The 23,359-nt window shown below is 40.7% G+C and overlaps 2 protein-coding genes across 4 annotated transcripts; one reads left to right on the top strand and one right to left on the bottom strand.

The window, feature by feature from the left end:
* Window positions 1-2,768: 2,768 nt before the first annotated feature.
* LOC125764313 (choline transporter-like protein 1) lies at window positions 2,769-9,035 on the top strand. The gene is made up of 9 exons (XM_049428454.1): window positions 2,769-2,856; window positions 4,835-5,085; window positions 5,169-5,282; window positions 6,541-6,660; window positions 6,878-6,984; window positions 7,068-7,554; window positions 7,624-7,992; window positions 8,063-8,443; window positions 8,516-9,035. The coding sequence occupies exons 2-9, from the start codon at window positions 5,020-5,022 to the stop codon at window positions 8,780-8,782; spliced, it is 1,911 nt and encodes a 636-aa protein (XP_049284411.1). The 5' UTR covers window positions 2,769-2,856; window positions 4,835-5,019; the 3' UTR covers window positions 8,783-9,035.
* Window positions 9,036-9,432: 397 nt separating this feature from the next.
* Window positions 9,433-23,295, bottom strand: LOC125764270 (nucleoprotein TPR). 3 transcript variants are annotated; one of them, XM_049428310.1, is made up of 9 exons: window positions 23,004-23,295; window positions 22,629-22,851; window positions 16,517-22,314; window positions 16,255-16,419; window positions 15,244-16,166; window positions 10,972-11,354; window positions 10,328-10,770; window positions 10,096-10,261; window positions 9,433-10,029 (listed from the first exon to the last, which is right to left on the bottom strand). In XM_049428310.1, exons 2-9 carry the CDS (start codon window positions 22,792-22,794, stop codon window positions 9,809-9,811), a joined length of 8,265 nt encoding a protein of 2,754 aa, XP_049284267.1. In that variant the 5' UTR covers window positions 22,795-22,851; window positions 23,004-23,295; the 3' UTR covers window positions 9,433-9,808. The 3 variants fall into 3 exon arrangements, with proteins under 3 accessions (XP_049284267.1, XP_049284266.1, XP_049284268.1); XM_049428309.1 differs by having other exon boundaries at window positions 22,629-23,295; XM_049428311.1 differs by lacking the exons at window positions 9,433-10,029; window positions 10,096-10,261; window positions 10,328-10,770; window positions 10,972-11,354 and adding an exon at window positions 11,889-13,183 and having other exon boundaries at window positions 22,629-23,295.
* Between the last annotated feature and the right edge of the window lie 64 nt (window positions 23,296-23,359).

Here is a 23,359-nt window from a genome sequence, read left to right as displayed (position 1 = left end):
AGAGGAATCACTACGAAAGGAATGTTTTATTTAGCGCATAAACAGTTTTACAGAAAACACTTCAAAAAAAAAGGGGGGGGGGGGGGGGGGAAATTGTCACCGAACTAACACATTTGTCCCAGATATGTATTTAACAAATCTCCAGTACTAGATTTTATTTCGTTATGCATCTGCAAGAACATGCTTGCGCATTATAATGATGAAGAGGGAGGTTTGATTTTTTTTATTAAATAATGTACTAATTATTGCCTTATTTTACTTCAAGCTATATCTTCGCTAAAGCTATAAAGCAGGTAATATAAGATACGGGAAACAAACTAATGAAGCATACGTTATAATGAAAATAATGTAAACAAAAGAAAGCAAAGAAAAAAAAAGAAGAAAATGATCTAAACATGCAAGAGTTATTACATGGCTCTTGTATATCTAAAAAACGATCGGAAAACTAAAAACTTTCTGTTTACTTTTGTTTTGTACAATCGAATTTATATATATCCGAAATTAGAAAGCTTTTCAGATTTTTAGCAATTAGACAGGCAAAACATTTGCACATCGTCGGGTTCGTTGCGGTCACTGCTAGCAAGAGGACTTCATTAATTATGGCATCGATCATCAATCAAAATCTGGTGGCTTCTGAAGATAATTTATATGGTTACTGCTAAGGAACGTTTAAATGAAGTAGATCTTTTGTTTCTCGAAACGTTTTTACAGTATAAACGAAACAGTATAATGTGTTATTTATATTTTTTACTGTTATGTTAAAAAAAATTATTTTCCTCGTTTTCCTCCCGTTGAAGTCTCCGCTGGTTGATCCTCCAGAAATAGCTATTTTAATAATTTCGTAGATGTTTTCTTGTTACATGTACGTGCTGTATGAACAATTATTAAGAGGAACATACAAATATAATATATTTAGCGCATTCTTTTATTTTTTTACTCGTACGAGGATAAGACCGATCGGATTGAATCACGAGATGAGAATGTCCAGTTAATTACAATTCATACTTAAAAAAACATCCGTAGTTTTAGTCATAGAGTTTAATTGGGTAATGTTCGCCTTATTAGCAGAGAAAGAAAAAGGTAAGGATGCCACAGCACTATTCTCCTAGACTAGGATTTCCTTTAGCTAACACATCGTTCAATTCGGAGGGCATTAAGGTGTCGCTTGAAAGTGTGGATTTTCCGGATACTGTCTGAATTTTCAATAACAATTTCCAAATCCCATACGAAGCTGAATTTCTCACCTGGTCGTCATTTTTATCCACAAGTAATTGCACAAAAATCGTGGTCTTCACCCATCAAGACCTTCCGGTTCGACGGTCGTTATAGAATCAACACATCTGATGCTCCGAATACTCTTGACTGCGTTGAATTACGTAGGACATCTGCTCGGAGTAACACCAATACTCCAGATAAATCCGGATCTATCCTTTTTTTAGGAGGATTATGCATTTACTACTATGTTTAAACTGTTTTTTTTCATCGCAATAACTTTTCGAAAATCGACAGCAACAATTTCCAATTTCCAACAAAGAAGACCTATGAACAGTTGACCATTACACAATTTACTGGTACTTTACGTGAACATTTATTTTTAACTTTAACTCGTTTTATTTTTGTTAGCCAAATAATGATAGTAATGATATATTTTCAGTTAATATTCTTGATTTATCAAGTGCTAGATATTCGGTTTTTAGTTTTCAATTTAGTTCCAAAAAAATAAAATTTGAACTAATTTCCTTAGAAAAAAATACGAACAAGATCCTTTTTTTTCATATAGAACATGAACACCCTACTGCTGATTGTAGATATATATCTTCTTAATTCCTTACAGTAATATTCCGTAAGTTGACCATAATTTTTACAGTTTTGCTGAAGTTAGCCAAAAAAGTATTTATTGAAAGTAGAAAAAAAAAGCAAAAAGCGTGCGCTAAGCTTTCCTCTTCCCCGTCGCATCTAACAGGGACCCAGGAACCTTGCCAGGATTGTTGACAACCAGCGACGCTGGCGTCGATTCGATAAAACGAGTTACTACGACCGCCGGTTTTGTCTTGGTTTGCAATATGAATGTGTTATTTGCTTCGCAACTCCATGGTTACCACATGCCCGTGGAGTAGGTAGGTAGCTGTGCATAAGAGCGCGCGCATTTGCAGTTACCTACTACTACTGGCACTGGTTGCGACGAATATGAAAAACAGTTGTGGGTCCGTAATGCAACCGAGAACCGTCTCCTGTGTTTTGTTCCGCGTGAAATCGAGGGAATCGCGAAAAAACAAGTAACATCCGCCTACTATGTTAGGTATCTATGTTTCTGCCATACGCTATAGAACATAGGCTCGGTCTCCAAGGGTGAAGAGTTTAGTTACCTTCCGTCATCAGTGGGGGAAAGGTCTAGTGATCAAAATTCCAAATCATTCGCATAAACTCAGGGGGGAGGTTGGAAAGAATCGAAATCCATTAAAAGTGTTTTAAAATCAGTGGTTGAAACGAAGAAATTAAAACTAGGTATTTTCCGCAAGTGTATCAAAGGTATAAGCATGTTAATTTGAAAAAGTTGAAGTGTGTGTCAGAAAGTAAAGGATGTTTAGCGAGGCGAATACCGGTGATGAAAATATGCATATGGGACATGAATCGACAAGGATGAGACAGTTGCTATCGTGTGTGCTGTAACAACGCGAGATCGATTTTCATGCGTGAACGTTACACTTGGAATGTAGTGCATGCCATATATTATTCAGTTCAGGTCATTGTTTTGCGCGAAATGTGTGAAATAATCAAAGTCAAGAGATTTTGGATTCAAAGACATCATGAGACAAGTCTTTCAAGGAATTTAAAGTTTACAAATGATTCTTTGTGGTAACTACAATTCTCTTGCTATACTTTATAACGATCTCAATAAACAGATTGTCTTCAAGTACTTCTGAACCATTCCTCCCACAAAAGGCCTTGGTAGCATCCAATGTCTTAGAGACGCGTATCCAAATTTTGCAATTCAAATAATTTAAGTAAGTTGTTTGAAGTTACTGTTTCTTAAGGTCTTATGTACACAACATGACTCCCTTCTGGATGATTAACGATCACATGTTAGAATTTGCAAGTGAAACCTCAGTTGATTTTTAACCAATTAAAGAATCCTGCAGAAGACTCCTTAACATAGAAGTTTAGAAGAATATTTAAAAAAACACACATACAAAAAAGGAAATGTTTTCCCAATACCGAACGCTACTCCCAACACCACATGCGTGAATAGTTACGTATTATTCAAATAATTCGAATTGCTTGAAATAAGTTTCTTTTCACTCAAATAATGCTTAAAATTTGAAAATTTCCCAAAGCCTTACCTTTTTTTGAGAAATTTAGCAAAATTTTATAAATTGATTTATTTTATTGCAAAAAGGTTGAAATAAGTTTGTTTTTACTCAAGTAATACTTTAAATAAAAAAACGAATAAAAAGTTATCTAAAAATTTAAAAAATTCTAAAATTATGAAAATTTCCTAAGGCTATATATAGCCTTATCTTTTTTTGGAAAATTTAGCCAAATTTTATAAATTGTTTTATTTTAATGCGAATTGGTTGAAATAAGTTTCTTTTCACTCAAGTAATGCTTTAAATAAAAAAAACTAATAAAAAAATTAAAAAATTCTAAAATTATGAAAATTTCCTAAGGGTATATATAGCCTTATCTTTTTTTTGGAAAATTTAGCTAAATTTTAAAAATTGATTTATTTTAATGTGAATTGGTTGAAACAAGTTTCTTTTCACTCAAATAATGCTTTAATTAAAAAAAATGAATAAAAACTAACAAAAAAATTTTAAAAAATTGTAAAATTATACAAGTTTCCTAAGGCTATAGCCTTACCTTTTTTTGGGAAATTTTGCAAAATTTTACAAATTGATTTATTTTAACGCGAATTGGTTGAAATAAGTTTCTTTTCGCTCATATAATGCTTTAAATAAAAAATGAATAACAAATAATAATTTTTTTTAAATAAATCTAAAATTATGAAAATTTCCTTAGCTTTTTTTGCAAATTTAGCAAAATTTTATAAATTGATTTATTTTAATGCGAATTTGTTGAAATAAGTTTCTTTTCACTCAAATAGTGCTTTAAATGAAAAAAGAATAAAAAATTTAAAAAAATTAAAAAATTCTAAACATTTGAAAATTTCCTAAGGCTATAGCCATACCTTTTTTTTGAAATTTTGCAAAATTTTACAAATTGATTTATTTAAACGCGAATTGGTTGAAATAAGTTTCTTTTCACTCAAAACCTTCGTACTTACGAAGTTTTAATACGTTCCAGTAACGCCAAAAAAGGGTTTTGTTTGGAAGTACGGGGGGTGTTGTCATAATAAAAAAAGGACATACCCTCCCGAAAGGACACGGGGGAAAGGCATGTATCGCTGGAATCAAATTTCGTAGTCATTTAATGTTTGTTTGTGCTTAGTCAATCGCGTAGCTGTGAGATATCGGGTTTTTTTTGCCGGTTGTCTCCTTGTGGTCCCCCTGCTAGAACTAGAGTGCTAGAGTGTTTTGGAACAAACAGGCGTAAAAACAATCATTCCACCATTGAATATGTTGTACGTCCTTAGAGGCGTAAATGTGTGTGCCTATTCTGTTCGTACCCATTGATGGCCATGATTATGAATAGTCATAAGCCATCCGTTTTGTCCTGGGCCAATCAATTTACGAACGGTGCATACGATGGTATTTGTGTCCAGAGTTATTTTATGCTCGTCGCAACCAATTCTAAATCCCCCAAAGGGAACTGGAAAGACACGGAGTGGCCGATTCTACAATGTGTTCGTTTAGTATAAGCTCAATCGTTTCAGGTGTATCATCGACGAATGTGTAGAAATGTGTACCCCAATCTTGGGTTGAGTCATAGAAATAGCACATAGCACATTCAAAATGATAAAGTGAGCGTTTAAACAATCGCCGAACAAACACGAAGGACGACATTGAACGGTTACATATTTAAGTGTATTTAATATAAAGCCCACTATCGCCTGAAGCAATGCAACAGTTATGTTGCTGTCTGACCAGCCGTACGGATAAAGTATCACCTGGTGAATCGTTCGACGTAAGTATTACGGGGTTTTCCACATTCCAAAGTTGTCTCAATCATTTTTAATGGATTCTCTTTTGTTGTACTTTATTTTTTAGCACTCTAAATCACCTTCACCCAGCAGCCATGAGTCGATTAATGTGTTCCGCACGGAACGTCAATGTACGGATATAATGTTTATTGCCCTCAAGGCAGCGTTCATTCTGATTCTGGTAGGTAACAATTGTTTTCTATTATTAATTTAAATATTAATCAATTTAGTTCAAGTTGTGACCTTAACACCCTAACATGATTTGCTTTTATTACTTCAGAACAAGTTTGTTATTAAGAGTAATGTTGTCTAGAAGGACTTTGGTTAAGGTTTCATGTCTTTATGTATTTTTTAATGTGTAATATTACAACATTTGCTCATTGAACAGCTAAGTTAGGGGTTAGACTACCACTAGCAATTAAAAAAAAACTTTTTCTAACTCTTCCAACTAGTGTTGTGCTTATTGCATCTTTTGAAAAGAGTCATTCATATGAATCTTCAGTGAAGAGTCATTCAAATCATGGAAAAGAACGGGTGGGAGTATTGACCCGAAGGTGAAGGGGCAACCACACAAATCATCGGGCTGTCCCGAAACTCTATGGACCCATAATTCAAAGAGGATTCATTAATCTTCTGAATAGAGATTCGGAGTCGTTCATTCAATCAGTTCAAAGAATTGGTGAGATTCATGTATCTAAATCAGATTCACTCAACACTACTTCCAACACTTAGTCGCTTCTGCTTTGCTGCAGAAGTCCTTAAAGTTCCTCACAATTTAAAACCGTCAACGGTTGCGAATTCCACCCTTTCGGGAGGACGCATCAACATCATTAAATTGATAATATATTGGGCATTCCAAACTTCCTCAGCTGATGTCGACCATCAGCTTGGAGCCTGATTTGCTTTGGGCAGAATCCATGTCTCCGAGGCGTATGTGAGTAATGGGTCTACTACAAACGAAAGCTCCCTCTAAATGAAGAGTTTCGTTATATGACGCTATTGTATTAGGCGCTCCGTATTAATTCATGAAGTTGGCAATATGTTTATAGTTCTGTACTTTTAAGAGACGAATGTAAGTTTACCTCAATGTTTCTGAAATTTAATTAATAATTAAACTAACTAGATTTAAGTTAATTGACTAAATTGACTTCAAAAGTTACTATAAATTAAATAAAATAATAAATAAATAAATAATAAAATAAAAATAAATTTAATACAAGAGAAAAGTTTGCTAGTTTGCTAGTTTTACAATAAAAAACCCCTTTAAGCACACTTTTTAAATAGAATACAAAATGTACATGTTTAAAAAGAACGCCCCTCTTTTCCTTCCTTTTTCCCCATCCTTTTGCCACTCTTTTGACACCTTTCTTTTTTCATATCCTCTATACGTGCTAGTTCCCACCCGTTATACATATATTTGTATTGCCTTTTTACCACAGCTGGTACTCATTATCTACTGCATGGCGTTTGGAGATATCTATCGCATAATAAATGGCTATGATGACTGCGCCAATGTGTGTGGCCGCGACAACAAGCCGGACCAGAATCTTCCGTGCAAGGTAACATACATGCAGTCCAACCAGGGGTAACCTTGGATTAACACATTTGTTCACACGAAGTTGGTTAAAGAAATCGTTAATGACAAACGCATTACGGTAGAAATTACGTCAACATATGGTGTGTCACGATATGGCGGCGGAAATTGCTTCCGTGGAGAGATACTACACAATAGGAACTAATCAATATTTTTTGGTGTCCACTACTCTTCTTCAACAGGGGGCAGATAGGACGGGCGAACGATTTTTGTTGGTTGAAGGATCCGGATCGACGGAAAGCGATCTGCATCGTATGTGTGTCGCAAGCTGCGAAGAAGTCGAAGGATTGTACGTTACTGCAGAAGAAATCTCTATTAACACAATCTGAAGATCTTACGCTCCTTACGATCGATCTTTGCTTATATTCGCAGCAAACCATTTCTTAACCGCTGCATTCGGAAGAACAACCCCACGGATGAGGTGGCGACACGTACCGGACTAAAGAACTTTTTCCAAGAAGTATCTGAGGATTTGGAAGCCTGTCATCGGGAAATGCTTTGGCTCGCGGTTATATCGTTTGTGTTTTCCCTCCTCACACTCGTGCTGCTGCGCGTTATACCGGGCCTGATCGTATGGTTAGTGCTGCTAGCCGTTGTGTTGGCCTGCACTGCCGGTACAATCTGGCTGTGGTTTCGTTGGCAATACGAATCGGAACACCTGTCGGAAGGTGCAGCCGATTCGGCACGGATGCGAATGAACAACTGGCTGTACTATGCCATCGCGGCCACTATCGTTACGCTGCTAGTGTATCTGGTCATATTGGTGATGCGCAAACGGATCAAACTAGTCGTGCAGCTGTTTAAAGAAGCGGGAAAAGCAATTGCCAGTATGCCATTTCTGTTGGCAGAACCGATTTTGGTACATTTTTAACTGCATTTCATTGTCGCATTTATTCTTTACATTTGCTTCTCTTCCCTTCCTTTCCAGACTTTCACCACTATCGCGGTAGTAATTGTCCTGTACGTTTATTTTACTGTGTGGATCGAAAGTTCCGGCATGCTGGTGGTGGAAAGTAACAATAGCGCCAAATACATGAAGGACTCTACCATGCTATTCACGCGTTGGTACAATCTGTTCGCATTCTTGTGGTTTTGTCAGTTCATTATCGGTTGCCAACACATGGTCATAGCGGGAGCGGTAGCCGGTTGGTTCTTCACACGCAATAAAGCCCACTTAAGTAATCCGATCGGGCGTAGTTACTGTAATTTGCTGCGCTATCATCTCGGTACGGTGGCATTGGGTTCTTTCGTGATTGCAGTGGTACAGTTACTAAGGACGATGCTTAAGCTACTAATGGTGAGTTATTTTACCACGGTGGGTTATGTATTTATAAATTGACGTTTAAACATTTTTCCTTCTCCTGCAGCACTCGGTACGCAATCCACAGAACCGCATCACCAATTTTCTATTCGACTGTTGCCAGTGTTGTTTGCAGTGCTTTGAACGGTTTCTGCAGTACCTGACACGCAACGCTTACATACTAACGGCGATGCATGGGGATCCATTTTGTCAGGCGGGCAAAAATGCGTTCCGGCTGCTAACTAACAATGCGCTGCGCGTTTTTGCCATCAACTCCGTGGGCGATTTCGTATTGGTGCTGGCTAAAGTGTTTGTCGTAGTGGCGACGGGACTGATCGGGATGGAACTAATTCAGAAAAAGGCAGGACTACACCATCCGTACGTACCGCTGATATTGGTCGGTATCTTTGCCTACCTGGTGGCACACTGCTTTATGACCGTGTATGAGGTAAGCTAAAGGACGTTCTTCCCTTCCAGCATTCACACATTGAAAGCATTATTTATCGTTCTATCTCGCCAGATGACGGTTGATACTATCTTCCTATGTTTCTGTGAAGATTGTGAAAGCAACGACGGTATAAGCCGACCGTACTACATGTCTCGTGGGCTGATGGAATTTGTACAGAACTCAAAAAAAGCTCTTTCGATCAGCGAAAAAGGATCCAGCAGAACCAAACAATCTGTACAGGATGGAAAAGCCTGGATGGGAGCGACAAAACCGACCGGCACGCCCAACGATGGAACCGCTCAGCAACGAGCTACGGCCATTTCAGAAACAGTAGACTGATTTAAATTTCTGAGCTTATTTAAGGCAGTAACGGCAGCAGGCCATTGCATCTCGGAATAGTATTGTTGCAACGGAATCTGTATAATGCTACGACTTTTCTAACTTTAATACTGGCGGTGTTTTGCTTTTGCTTTTCAGAAACCTGCACACACACACATACAATTTTGTAAACATTTTTCGACTTACTTGGCACGTTTTTGGAAGTACCAATTTTAAAATAATATTATGAAATAAATGATCGCGTGATGATTCATAATAATGTAGTCAAATATGTTTCATTAGAGTAGATCAGTTATTTTTCCTGGTTAGTTCCATAATAGCGCACATCATCCATATCTTCTTGGCTTAACGACCTCCCTCGGGTCCTCGGCGGGTCATGCTGGACATTTCTGGCTTACTAGATACGTAGCCAGATTGTCAGTACTTGCTACGCAGGGACGCTTCGGATGGGATTTGATATTACGTCCTGCCGTGTGGGACGTTTATTTCCATTTTTTCAATATCACATATTTTGGATGAGTTTCTTTCCGGGTTTGGACGCTGTTGGACATTGCTTTGTTCCTGGTGTGCGAGTAGAAATATTGTATCTTGGAATTTTCTCAACTGATTTTGTCAAAAAAAAATTACAATTTTCTCACACAAACAAAAAATTGATGATCAAGTTTGTATCGCTTTGAACAAAATGCTGAATGATCCTAATATATTTAAGCAATCGAATGGCTCTCCTAGCAGTTTTAATTTATGATGTATACGTGCCATTGGAAACCGCATGTACAAGAAAAATAATAATAGTACATTAATGAGAAAAAATAATCAGCTAGGAGCTCCTGTGAGAACTAACATTTCTTCACCGTATTTAGTCTCGATAGTCATTCTGATTAATCTTATCCAAGCGTTCGGATTAAAGAGATTTGTCTTTTAATTCGCTTCGTATTTAACGAATATTATCCGAGCTCAATATAATAAACTTAACTCATATTCTTTTTGGTGCGTACCTCCATGCACCTTCGTTTAGCAACGTTATTCTTACTGATATCGGTACGGGTTATTCATACGTCGTCCACGACCGGTTCGCGGATTCCGACCTCGTGGTTGTTGATGTTGATGTTGGTGTTGCTGTTGTTGCTGTTGTTGTTGTTGCTGTTGCTGCTGTTGTTGCTGCATATGCTGCTGTTGCTGCTGCATCATGTGCGGAGGCTGGTAATGCATAGGTCCTGCACTTTGTGAGCCGGACCGGTTGAGGGAGGCTAAACAAAAATAAGGATTATGATTACTCAAGCAGCTATACAGGAAATAATGATATAAAACATTACCTCTCCCGTCGTTCCAGGTAATAGGGGTACGGTTTGCCCCACGATGACTGTAACGTCGCCCTGCATGGCGACCCGTTACATTTGGTGTACCACGTTGTGTTGAGGTACGCGAACGCGTATTGCTGCTGGGCGATTCCAATACTTCCGCTTCACTACTTTCCTCCATCTGTCGAAAAGGTTATAAAATGTTATAAAACTTCAACCCACATTACATCCGCGTAATGTAACTTACCGGTCTTGAAGTGGTTGACAGTGTTTCGCCCTCCGAGCTGATTCTATCGTCGCTGGTACCCGTATCAGCTTCGTTGTTACGGGATAATCCCGAGGATAATCCACTACCACTGGCGGAACCGGATTGTTGCGCATTCCTTGATAATGCTCCTGTGGTTGGTGTTTCGATGCTACCCGAAGTAGTTGGGGCCGCAGCCGTGGTTTCAGAAACTGTCGTTCTTGTACCATCGTCAACATCATTTGCTTCAGCATCCATTGCAGTATCGTCTCCGGCTGCCACACCGTCGTCGACAAGATCGTCTTCATCTTCCCCTAGCAGTTCACGTTCACTGCGATCGAGAACTTCCGAACTGGCTGCATCGGACGCAGCTAGCGCTTCGGAGGAATATGTCGGATGTAGGGGATCGATAGTGCTGCTAGTTGTCGATTCCGGAATGTAACCGTCTGCTCATTCGTAAATGAAATTAGATGAAAGTAACATACAGTCACATCACTTGCTAAATTCCTGTGATCATCTAGACATGACGTCTTTCACATTCTTCAATTCAAATTCAAATTCTAGGTCTAAAGATTGTATACGTGCAATGCCATAATTCTCAAAAGCAAATTATATGATGGATACCTAAACAATCGAAAATTACTCACCTCCAATGTTAGCACCCGAAACGAGAATATCGGGAACTTGACTTTCGCCTCCACCGGGAGATGAACGTTCGATAATGTTGAGTGCATTATTAGATGGACCAGGTGTGGCCATTCCTCCCATTACGATATGTTCGGAATTGGTGGTATGTTGTGGTGTTGTAGGTACGCTACGTCCACCACCACTACCACCACTGCCACCGGCTGTTGCTTCGTCCAGTTGCGAAAGATCAATCCTGGTGTCATCAATCCCCTCTGGTAGTCCAACACTACCGGTAACCCCACCACTTGTCGGTACCACACCAACTGATTGACGACTGGTGGACGTTTCGCTGAATGTGAATCGTGCAGTAGGTACTTGAGGATGTGGCGAACCTACACTGAAACTGAAAACGGAAAATGCCACTAGTTTAATATTCTCTGAAGCCAGCGAATCATGGTTCTTCGCTCAAACAAATTAAACATACAGTAAATAATTGTTATCTATACTAAATTAACAGGAATGCATACATTATGCGATTCATTTTTCTAATAATCCGAGGATACAAAATAATCCACATCAAATAAGGTTCTCTTCATATTCTCCATACCATATATGATATCGAATGATTTTAAAACACCCATGGTAAGGGTTTAAATTTTAAATGGATTCAACCATTGTCTCTTTGTACAGCCAACTAATTCATGGCTGCCATTTCTGACTTATCAGATTAATTTTTACCACGTAGCTACGTAGCCGTAGGGGTAATGGTCCGGATGGAATTTAAATACCGGTCCTTTCGTTAACTATATAGTTATTAGATTTAAATTGTATTTTTCAACTATAAATAAATAGATATAGACCAGCCAAATAAGCTAATCGACACTGGAAACAATCATATTATAAAAACAAAAAAAGATAAACATAAAGAAATTATAATACTCAACTAATTTTCTTATGTTTTTGATGGTTGTTTCCAAACATTCCTGTAATATCATTGATTATATTTGATACGCTTCATATTTCTATTAATCTCTCTCAATCAATGTCTCATTTATAAACAAGAATTTGGCAAGCAGAAAGCAAGATCGACAGCCCATATTATAATGCATGCGTTCGGATTTCATTCTCCTTATACGTTCTATGGCCGAACCACGGGACTGTTTCATCCATACCTGCCATTAACGATGCTGACCGCAATAATCTGTCAGACTATCATTTCTTTCCTTTTGAAAATTTCCCATTTGTATTATCAGATGCTTGACAGTTGTTTACGTATATTGTAGCAATTATTTAAAATTTGAGTAATAACCTAACTTTTAAAACTTATATCTATATATCTAAAACATATACACTACGCTGATTATGCTGATAACAAAAAGAAAAACGAACTAAGTTTTAATGAAAAATTTTTCACGTTCTACGTTTGTGCCATTGGGTTGATGGACGTGGCTTTTTTTAACACTGCTCCACCTAACTTTACTACAAACGAAGCAAAAGTTATAAGATATCGAAATGAAATAAAATTGTGCCCACTGTATTTTTAGGGAAGTATTTCCTCTGCTGAAAGGTGCTACATGGATAAACGAAGCGTTACTAAAATGTGGATGGCTGAACGTGTAAATAATTTCTTTTCTAGATGAATTAACTGTTTGTTATATACAGTAATCCTTTTATAGTGCAATAATCATGTAAGCTAAAAATGTTTAAAAACTTTGACGCATCAATTAAATCTGTCTTATGAACAATTTAAAAAAAAATATAAATACGACTGTTTGATAACAGCTCCATTGATCGAAGGATATATAACAAAAGGTATTTATTTTTACCAAAACAAAAAGATCCTACTAAGACAGCCTTTGACCTGTCGGCGGCGCTAGTAAATGTGTATCGCAAGAACTCTTTTGTTTGTTTGTTTTGTTTGATAGCACTCATGTCAATATTGTTCTCTGCCATTGTTAAAACAATCTTATTTCCTGTCTGGCCTGTCTAGTCGACTGTATTAGCATAATTTTTCCTGAAATGTTTTCATTTTTTGCAAAACACTTTCAACTATTTAGCGAATTTTTGGAATGTCTATATCGCCAATCAATTCCTATTCATCTCAACAATCAAAATAATCCAAATGCGTTCAATGTTTTCTCATGTGCGTGAACTATCTTATGTGACTTATTAATATATACAACTACTCTATGGTGTGTTTCCCTCTATTCCGTGGGGGACGTGACTTATGGCCTACGGCGAATGCGAAATTGGCGAGAACAGAGAAAGAGAGAGATATATAGTTAGAAAGCAAGCTTTTGATTGTAAGGCTGATAATTTATACATATAACAATGAAATGAACAGGATGTGTTAAACTGAACCTTGTTTAATTCAGTATTACTGACAGAACTATTGCTAGTAATGTTTTCTAAAATATCAATTCATTGTAGCGTACCAACCGATGTTTTGTCAAGTATGACACCCATGATTTTTAATTATCTAAATTCATTTTTAATAGAAACTAATTATACTACGGAAAAGTATAATCCATCAAAAAAGAATCAACCGTAGTTAGGACAAGCAATCATCCGATTATGTCACATTATTCAAACAAAAAATGAATAATAAATGCTTTTTTAATGGTTTTTAAAGTCAGTTTAAAAATAAAAACCATGATGTAAAGGACAAATTACATTTCATGCAAAACCAATGTACAATGATTATTAATAAAACTGGTTTTGTTATGCCAATTGTAGGTACTTTAACCATATTTGGATCTTTGATTCATTTGCATCGAAATATTATTCAAGCGTTAGAGCTTTGTGTAAACAATTAAGGGATTTTTTTCGTGTTTCTTCTCTCAGGTAGAGAGCAAAAGAAAATACAATGCATGCGTTTGAAATTGTTATTGCATGTCGTAGTTTAACTCGATTCAGTTATAAATGAGGGTAGAGATCCAACCAATTGATAAGAAAACAAAATATCGCTGTTAATCTCCACGTTAAGTCAATCGAAATGATATGCAAAACAAATGCTGAGAAATGTACTATTTACTTTCCTAATAGTTTGAAAACTTGTGAGCTTCGCAGAATAATTTTACCAAAACTAGAACTATCAGGATTTTCATGCGTGCAATCCTATGGGGACCAGTTAATATGATTAGTAGTTACTAAATAATTGGTTTGAAGAGGGATTTCTTTAAATTTTTTGGAGTTCGATGATGGCATTCGAGACTTATAGATCATGCACATACTTGGATAGAATCGCTTAACTACAAATATGAATTGATTATAAGGTACCGGAAACTAGTTAAAGTGACTATTCGAATAGCTGTAGTACAGCACTATATATTATTTGTCACTCAATCCCCATCCAATAAAAATATGATGGAAAACATTTTTCCATTCATAAGAAACCGGCAAGTACTGAAGCTTTCCGAATAGAATATCATGTGAATTTACATTACATAATTTTATAATTAAGGCAGATAACATATGCCCAAAAATACTTTTCTGTAACCATAATAATTAAACTAAACATTTGTGTATAAAGTCAACCCTCTTATAACGATTTTAATCATATGATTTTTTTGCATACAATTTATATGAAGAGTGTGAAATTGATTATGTTTCTCATTGAACTAATTGAAAATAAACGGTTCGGTGTTGTATATGGTTTTAACAGTTAAGGGACGGTCCAAGCATTTCACAGATGCTTGATGAGTCCCGCCACAAGATTATATCCACGCCACTGATACTCCCAAAAATTTATTCTTGATCGTCGTAACGAATTAATATTCGTGATGGTTAAATTATGTTGATCGAATGTTGAATGGATTGAATAGAATGTTGATGTTTCAAGAGTGTGGCTTTTGGTTGATTGAGGATTTGTTTTCTCTTTCGTTTAAGAATCTTATTGGAACTTCTTGACATCAGTAAGTTCTTCAGGGGATGTGTATTCCACTTGCTCTGTATAGAACTTCTTTAATATCATTGCTTTCAACTTTTAATCTTAAAAAATTGAAAACATAAACTTCAAGTTCATTAACAGTTCGTTATCTGGGTATTCCACATAAGGCCAAAAATCTTGTATCAACTTGAGCATCGAGTCACAACACCAGTCATGCTCGTTGAAAGGGTTTTTTTTGTAACATTTAGATTTACGCATTATGTGAAAAATTTATTCAAAGGGGTTATCGTTATGAGAGGGTTGGCTGTAGATGTGTATACTAAAATAAAATGATAATGTCAAAAAGGGTCATACTAAAGGCTATTAAAAAAATGAAAAGAGGTTTATGATCAATGTTTCTTACCCATCAGTTCGACGAGGAGCATACAATGTTGGCGTGCTCGGCACGATGCGATCATCAGCACTTTCATGGTGCTCATAGTTTTGCTGCATCAGTATGAGGTGTGTCGCTTGCTGCTGTTGGCGACTCAATGGATTCACAACCTGCCGTGCACTGCCACCGACGATACCAGCACCTGCGGCTCCTTGCGATTGCAGCGATGCCGTTCCTGTCCCAGATGATGACGCAGCTGTTGATGGCAGTGGTACCGAGGAGGATAAAGAGGATTGCTGACCGGTGGAAGCTTCACTGTGGTTAGTACCAGTAGTACTTTGTATCTGGGGCAATTGTTGTGCATCGTTCGATACATTGCCGCCGATGGTAGAACTTGTGCTAGCGCCACTCTCCACAGCAGACGACGACTGCGTGGATGTAGATGGGCCGGCAACGGCAACTGAACTTCCACCTGCAGGCACTGACGTGCTGCTTGTGCTACTTGTTTCTACATCTTCCGTCGTGTCCATTGGTGTCGCGTGCTGTCCCGCCGTCTGTTTCGCTGACAGCGTAGACGATGATGTGGAGGATGTCGATGTAGACGTGGTAGAAGTCGTGCCACAAGGGTTCGGTATCTCATTGTCTTCATCCACATCGACCTCATTGTTAGCGGACTGAATATTATTATCCTCGTCTATGTCCGGACCTTCACTCTCGTCGTACGCTCCGACACCGGCACCACCCAGCTCTTCGTTTTCGTACCCATCGAACGGACCATCATCCGCTTCGGCCGTACCTTCGTCGGCCATTCCGACGTCCTCTTCCTCGTCTTCCTCCTCTTCGTCATCATCATCCTCCTCCTCGGATTCTACCAGAACGATATCGTCTTCCTGGTCACGCTGTGACGACGTCGGTACTTGATACTCAACATCCAAACCAGATTCACTGACACCCTACAATAGAAACAGTTTGCAATTAATAAATGAATCTTCGCTACGAAGAGAACGATTTTCTACACCTTCGGCTTGAATTTTACATTACCTGAAAGCCATCCACTGCCACTTGAACCATACGAATCCGTTTCTTAGCTGGTGTTGGTTTAATGGCCAACTGTTGCCCAGCGTTGTCTGTGGAGCTGTCGCCTTCTACATCGCGCGGACGTTTGTGGCCAGCCTGCGTAGTGGTGACAGTATTGCTGGAAGAGGCCTACAATGAAGAATGGTATAAATTATAAAGCACAACCAACATAAATACAAATGTGTTAGAAATGTTTATTGTTATCTTTGAGATTAAAGCTACTTACTTGAGGAGTCGATTGCTGCTGCTGTTGCTGTAGCGGTTGCAATTGCAGCTGTACATTCCCTTGCTGCTGTTGCTGCGGAAGATGAGGTTGTGGTTGTTGTTGTTGCAGTGATTGTTGCTGGGCAACTCCACCTTCCACGTGTGGCATGACCATGGCTATAGCGGCTTGCTGCACCTGTTGCTGCTGAGCCTGATCGTTGCTACTCATTTGCGGGGCATTTTCTCCTTCCGCATGCGCCGATGTACTGGAAGACGATGACGATGAACTTTCGGCAGTTGAAGTCGAAGCTGTGCCCATCGGCGGAACAGCAGCCACTGCGACGCTAGCTGAACTGGTAGCAGGCATGTAGTCCGTATGCGAACTAGTCGGTGAAGAAGATGCTGTAATCTGTTCATTCAAACCGAGGGCATTGGTAACGCCAGTACCACCGCAACTGCTGCTGCTAGTAGCCGTGACACTGTGCACTTGCTGCTGTTGTGGAGGAACAAGCGCCGTTGTGAGGCCACTGGTTGATGGCGTACCGGACACACTAGCCGATGCCCCACCAACGCTGGCAACTACCGATGATCCAGTGCATCCCGCTGTACTGCTTCCTCCTGCCGATGCAGTGCTGGCGGCAATGTTACTAGCCGACGTTCCGGCGGATACACCGACACCGGCAGCCGGTGATGTTGATACGGAGGCCGATGCTGATGAACCCTGCACAATCGCTACGTTCGTACTGCTGGTTTGGCTTGTTGGAAGCACCGCAGCTGTACGACTGCCCACAGCCATTGGCCGTATGCTAGCGAGCGGCGTTTCGCTTACCCGACGCGGTGTAACCGTAGCCGACTGCTGCTGGCTTGGTCCCGCCATCGGTTTAACATTCGCTGTGCGTGGACTTTCGCCTGCTGGTTTCTCCGACACACCAGCTCCACCAGCAGTCGTCGTTGGTTTGGCCACCGCTTGCTGCAATCCTAGCTGTCGATTCAGTTGATTCAGCCGTATCGTTAGTTGCTCGTTTTCTCGAGTCAATCGACTGATCGTATCTTTGCTTTCACGATCCGCATCGGCATTCTCTTTCTCACAGCGCGTCACGCGCCCTTCATACTGCGCCTTCATCATGTCCGTTTCCTCTCGCATCTGATCCAGTTGCTGTTGCAGCTGACCCTTCACCGTGTTCAGCTCGCGCGTTGCATTATTCTTTTGCTCGGTCAGTGTCAGAATGCGTGTTTTCGCATCCTTCACAACGTCCATGCTGCGTTCCGCCTTCTCCAACTTAGCACGCAGCAGCTCGTTCTCCTTCTTGAGCGTGTCAATTTCTTCAGCCGCCGTTTCCACTTGTCGGCGCATATCTTCCACGTCTGCGGCACTCTCGTCGGTGGCGACGGAAGCAACGGATGCGCTTGTATCAAGCGTGGAGTCTCTCGAAACGTATGCACTTTCTGCAGTGCCCGTTTGCTGTTCCTCGGTCTGCCGTTTTAGCTCGTTAAACGAGTCCTTGTAACGTTTGGCAATCTTTCGAATCTGACTTTCCTTGATTCGCAAATCACTGAAGGAATCTTCGGTTGCCTTCAGCTTTGCTTTAAGTGTTTCTAGTTCCGCAGTTTGGGCTGCCGTGGCCTCCAGATCGTCAGTCAATTTTTTCACCTGTACGTTGCAAGCGTGCAATTGCTTGTTTGCCGAACTCAGCTCACCCTCGAGCCTCGCCCGTTCGACCTTGTGCGTGTTCAGTTCCTCATTCGCGTGCTTGAGCAAATCCTTTTCAGCCACAAGCATTTTGGCGAGATTTTCACGCTCCGTCTGCATACGCTTCCAGTCGTCTGAATTTATTTTCGAAGAACGTTCTACCAGCGACGTCATACGTTGGCGCTGGCGCGCAACATCCATCCGCAGCGTCGTGTTTTCGTTGGTAGAAGATTCCAGCTTCACTGTCAGCTCTCGCACCTTCTCGTCTAGCGGGAATAGCTTATCCTCAGCGTCGAGCAAACGTTGGGACAGCTCGCGCACCTTCTGATTAAGACCATCCCGTTCTTCCCGTAGCACCCTGTTGCTATCCATTATCGCATTATAGGTATCGAGCTTACGCAAGATTTCTTCATGCTTGGCCGCTGTCACAGTGACTGTATCTGTTTTCTCACGCATTTCTTTCAGCTCACCTTGCACTTCCTCGAACTTCTTTTCCAATATCATTAGTTCTGACTGTATCCGCACATTCTCCGAGCGTAAGATGTCGGAACGCGCTACCGCAATATCCTTCTCCTTGCGAAGGTATTTAATGACTTGAAGCAGCTGTTCGACGGAGTGTTTCTCCTCGTCGTTCAACGAGCGGTTCAGAATAGAAGCGTCCTCGCCAATCATAGAATTATCCGCATTTGTAGATTCCGCTTCCCCTAGCGTTTTATTGTGTGCTGCTGCACTAATCGATAGCCGAGTGCCAAGGTTTTGTATCTGATCGTGCAATGCCGCATTTTGCGAGTTGAGGTTACTTAGCTGTTCCTCCAACTGAGATACTTCTGTGCGAAGCTTTTCTTCTCGGTTGTTCCAACACTCTTCGCCCGTCTTCAAATGTTCCTGTGCCTGATCACGCTGTTTTTGCAGCTCTTCAAACTGTGCCTGTGTGCGCTGCATGTCTTCCTTCAGTTGGGCCAACTGCTGAATATCTCCGGAATGTTCCATCATTTCGCGGGCATACTTTTGTTCCGCTTCGTGCAACTTTTCCGCTAAAGCGTTGCATTTTTCACGAATTTCACGCAATTCGCGGGCTTGGTCAGCTACTTTCTCTAAGGTTGTTTTGAGTTCCAACTGTACCGTATGCAACTCGGAATCCTTATCACCGCTTGTAAGCTTCGCACCAGTAATTTTTAAGGACAGTTCAGTTTTCAGCTCTTCCACCTGGGTGCGCAGATCTGCTTCACTCTTTTGCAAAGCCAGAATTTCCTTTTGGCTCGTTTCCTTTTGTTGATTGCTTAGCTCTGTCACATCTTTCAATTCTTTTACGGTTGATTCGGAAAGTTCTGCGTACTTTTTCACGTGTTCCTGTGCTGTCGCTAACTGTGCTTGAAGTGAATTTATCTCCACCGCGCTCTCGGCCAGACTGTTCTCTAGCTCCCGAATCTTTCGCTTTGCTTGCGTTACTGGATTGTCCTCGTCGTTCGGAGACAACGATTCGTGTAGCTTACGCTGAAGATCGTCGATCTTGCGCGTTTTGATTTCCAATTCATTACGCACATCTCGCAATTCTGCTTGGTGTCCCTCAGCGATGGCGATTTCTTCTTCCATTCTTTTCTGCGCCGTTTCCACCTGTCGCTGCAAACATGCCAATTGCTCGCGACAAAGATCTTGCTCCTCTTGTAAGCGGCGACGCAAGGCTGAACATTCGCGGGATGTTTCGTCAAGACGTGACTCCAGCCGTAGTCTGCCTTCGTTCTCCGAACGCTCCATGCTGACCTTAATCATTTCGAGATTGTTAAGCAATAGATTCTGGTTGCAGCGCTCGCGATTTAGTATTTCACGTTCCGTGCGCAGCCGCGTTTCACTGTCTTTGAGAATTCGACATTCATGCTTTAGATTTTCCAGCTGCACCTCGGCACGGGCAAGTTTCGTTTGCGCGCTCATCGCCTCTTCCTTTAGGTACATGATAGATGCTTCATGTTTCGCAATGGTGCCCTCATAATTACGATTGCGTTCTTCAAGGGCCGTTATTTGGCTTTTGTACGTCGTGATGTTCTTCGATATTAGGCGATTCTGCTCGGAGTTGAACTCGTTCGTTCCCATCAGCTTCACGTTGTTGGAAGATAATTCGCGGATTTCGGTGCGCATTTTATCTAACTGCTCATTTATTAGCACGTCATTGGAGTGTTTCTCACGACGGTAAGCCTCGTATTCCTGTTTTATACCATTCATTTCTTGTTGCAAGTTCTGATTTTTGTTTTCCAGCTCAGCAACCTTACGATCTTTTTCGGCCACAGCCGCAGCTAAACTACTGCCGTTACCATTCGTTTCGTTTGCTGTACTGCTGTTAGCCAGCGGCACCTCATCCAGCCCGTCCATCAACGTGTCGCCCTGCATGTTGCCTCCATTCATGCTGGCTGAGTAGTATCCGGGATTATAGCTACGCATCGCATCATGATACATTTTCTTGTAACGATCACGCTGTTGACTGCATTGTTCGAGCAAATGGCAATGTTTGTCCACCGTGTCCTTTAGCTCGTGGATCCGATTATTACATGCTTCCAATTTCGCCTCGTAAGTAGCTGAGTTCATAGAGTTCTGCAGTTTCTCCATCTCAACTAGTTTAGCACTGAAATCTCGTATGACAAGCAGCAACTTCACATTGTTATCCTGCAATTCCTGAAGATTACTGAACGTTACCAGCTTCTTGGAGATGACCTCGTTTGGATTGGAGTTAAAGGATTGATCCATCTCTTGCGAAGCAACACCATGTTGCATTTTTTCTACTTCCAACAGTAGATGACAAACTTGGCGGCTGAGATCAGCACGCTCTTGGCGGAAATTTATGTTTTCAGCCTCCATCGCGCGTATTTTCATACGCAGCGCCGACATTTCCGCTTGCGTTTCTGCACTTTGCGCGATCATATTATTGAGCTGCGTCGTTATATCTTCGTTCGCCTCCTTTAGGTTTTGATTTTCTGTTTGCTGGCGTACAATCTCCGGTGCACTTTGTTCTAGCTCTTGTAAGATGTTCTGTGTCTGTAGTTTCAATTTTTCATGTTCTTTCTCCTCTATTTGCAGCTTTTCCATGGTGCGCACATACAGCGAGTAAACTTCCGTCAGTGACATACCGGTTTTTAACATGCGGCTCGTAGCAGCCGCAGACGGGGCAAGCTTTTCGACCGCGTGTTCCACATTTTCTTCCCGTGCTTCGGCGAGCAGGTCGTTGGCGTGCTTCAGCTCTTCTCGCAGATCACTGATAGATTTATCTCGGTTCGCGAGCTCCTCAGCGTGCTTCAATTCGAGTTGCTTTTTCTCTGTTTCGATCGTACCGCAGGACTCAGTTGCTTCGTTCAGCATCTGGCGCAGGGCAGTAATTGCCGATTCTAGTTCTTTAGTTTGCTGCATGTGATCGTGTTTGTCCTGCTGCAGTAATTCGCACAAGCGGTTCTGTGAATCCAGCTCCTTGCGATAATGTTCCATCATAGTGGACATTTCATTGCTAAGCTTCATGTTTTTGGTGGCCAATTCCTCTACCTTAGCAGACAGTTCCACATTTTGTTCCGAAAGAAATGAGTTCGTTTGGTTAGCAATTTTCAATTCTTCATTCTTTTCGGTCAGCTTGGCTTCCATCGTGAGGGAATTTATGTTTTGATCGCGTCGAATAACTTGCAGTTCACGCAATGTTTGATCCAGGTCCTGCGACAGCCGGGCGATTTGATTGTCGCGCATCGTCAATTCCTGATCCATGCGCTTTTCCTTAAATTCGAGACTGTGCTCTTTGCTACCAATCTCTTCCAATTTGGTTAATGCTTCACATTTGGCCGCGTTGGCAGATTTAATCTTCTTCTCTAGCTCGAGCACATCGTAGTGCAATCTGTCAACTTCGAGCTCTTTGCGCTTTAACGCACTGTCCATGGTATCTCGTTCGGCCAGTGCCTGGTTACGCTCTTTGCGGAATCGATCATTTTCCGCTTCATTCGTAAAGAGCTTTTCCTTCGCTTTTATAAGCTCCTGTTTTACGTCTTCCAGCTCTATGCGCATTTCCTTTACGCTTAACTGCGAGGAATGATATTTGGCCGATTCATCTTCTGCCTTCAGCGTCAACTCTTCTATTTTCCTCTCATAGTCGGTCTTCATGATGTCTACAATAAAAAAAACAGGACAAATTACACGCACATTATACGTTTTGCATTGATTCTGTTTAATACTATGTACAATTTGAAACGTATTTTTGCGTAGAGAAATTGGTATAAACCAACTTAACCAAACAAATTTGCACACGTCAAAGAGCGTCTACCGCTACGCATTTCTAGCGGGATAGCTTTGACAGGTCAAACTCAGGGGAAAAATTATGATATTACGGGAGTATCATGCGGATGAACAACAATGCGGATACCGTAGAAATTACTTACTTCTTTCTACAACTGATATGATATTCTAGTTTACAGCCACTTACCTAAGTCAGTCTTTGTTGTTTCACATAACGCTTTAGCCATGAGGAATTCCTCGAATTTCTTTCCGCACGCTTCTTCGATCTTTTTTATCGACGCTTCCCCGATCGTTTCCATCTCTTCGGGGGTTAAGATGGTGTGCAAAACACCCGACACTTGATCGACTTCCATAGCTGCACCAGCAAGCGGATGGAAGATGGCGACACTAGGGTACGAAACTATGAAACTCTGAAATTTGGATAGAAAAGCGCTTGTTCGTCGTCACCGTCCTTGCTGCTACTGATGTCGCCGCTTTGCTGATTCTTTTGACAGTACCACACACGCACACATTCACACATCTAACGGGAGAACAAAGGTGGCCAGGTTCACCGGCATCTTACCTGTTTGCGTACCACCGAAAATTTGGATTCTTTAAGCAAGTCTTTTAGTTAAACCGATGTTGCGTTATTAATCACTTTGCTGCAATTGAAATGTTGATACTTTCACCCTCAATCATACAGTTCCCGTTTCATGATTCCGCACACGCACATACACACATACATAACACTGTTCATAAGATGCTGCCAGATTTCTCCAAATTAGCTGTAAATCGTTCTGAACAACACAACTGCAAAACCCAACGCTTGCTCCGACGTCTGTCGATGGAATGAGCGGAAAACTCATTTGCGCTAGCGGTTAGCAACTGTCAAAGTGCACTGACAGCGACCAATCGACCATCGACGTAAAATCGACGAAA

This window comes from Anopheles funestus, chromosome 2RL, assembly GCF_943734845.2.
Source record: "Anopheles funestus chromosome 2RL, idAnoFuneDA-416_04, whole genome shotgun sequence".
Classification (NCBI taxonomy): domain Eukaryota; kingdom Metazoa; phylum Arthropoda; class Insecta; order Diptera; family Culicidae; genus Anopheles; species Anopheles funestus.
The sequence above is the reverse complement of the archived record's forward strand: the minus strand, read 5'-3'. Positions and strand labels throughout refer to the sequence as shown.

What these genes read in the sequence shown, in the direction of transcription:
- LOC125764313 (XM_049428454.1), top strand. Translation starts at nt 5,020, where the DNA reads ATGCAACAGTTATGTTGCTGTCTGACCAGCCGTACGGATAAAGTATCA. An exon ending in CAGCGTTCATTCTGATTCTG is followed by an intron (nt 5,283 to 6,540) that starts GTAGGTAACAAT and finishes TTTTTACCACAG; the next exon opens with CTGGTACTCATTATCTACTG. An exon ending in TGTTGGCAGAACCGATTTTG is followed by an intron (nt 7,555 to 7,623) that starts GTACATTTTTAA and finishes CTTCCTTTCCAG; the next exon opens with ACTTTCACCACTATCGCGGT.
- LOC125764270 (XM_049428309.1), bottom strand. Translation starts at nt 22,794, where the DNA reads ATGGAAGTCGATCAAGTGTCGGGTGTTTTGCACACCATCTTAACCCCC. An exon ending in AACAACAAAGACTGACTTAG is followed by an intron (nt 22,315 to 22,628) that starts GTAAGTGGCTGT and finishes TTTTTATTGTAG; the next exon opens with ACATCATGAAGACCGACTAT. An exon ending in TGGCAGTGGATGGCTTTCAG is followed by an intron (nt 16,167 to 16,254) that starts GTAATGTAAAAT and finishes TTTCTATTGTAG; the next exon opens with GGTGTCAGTGAATCTGGTTT.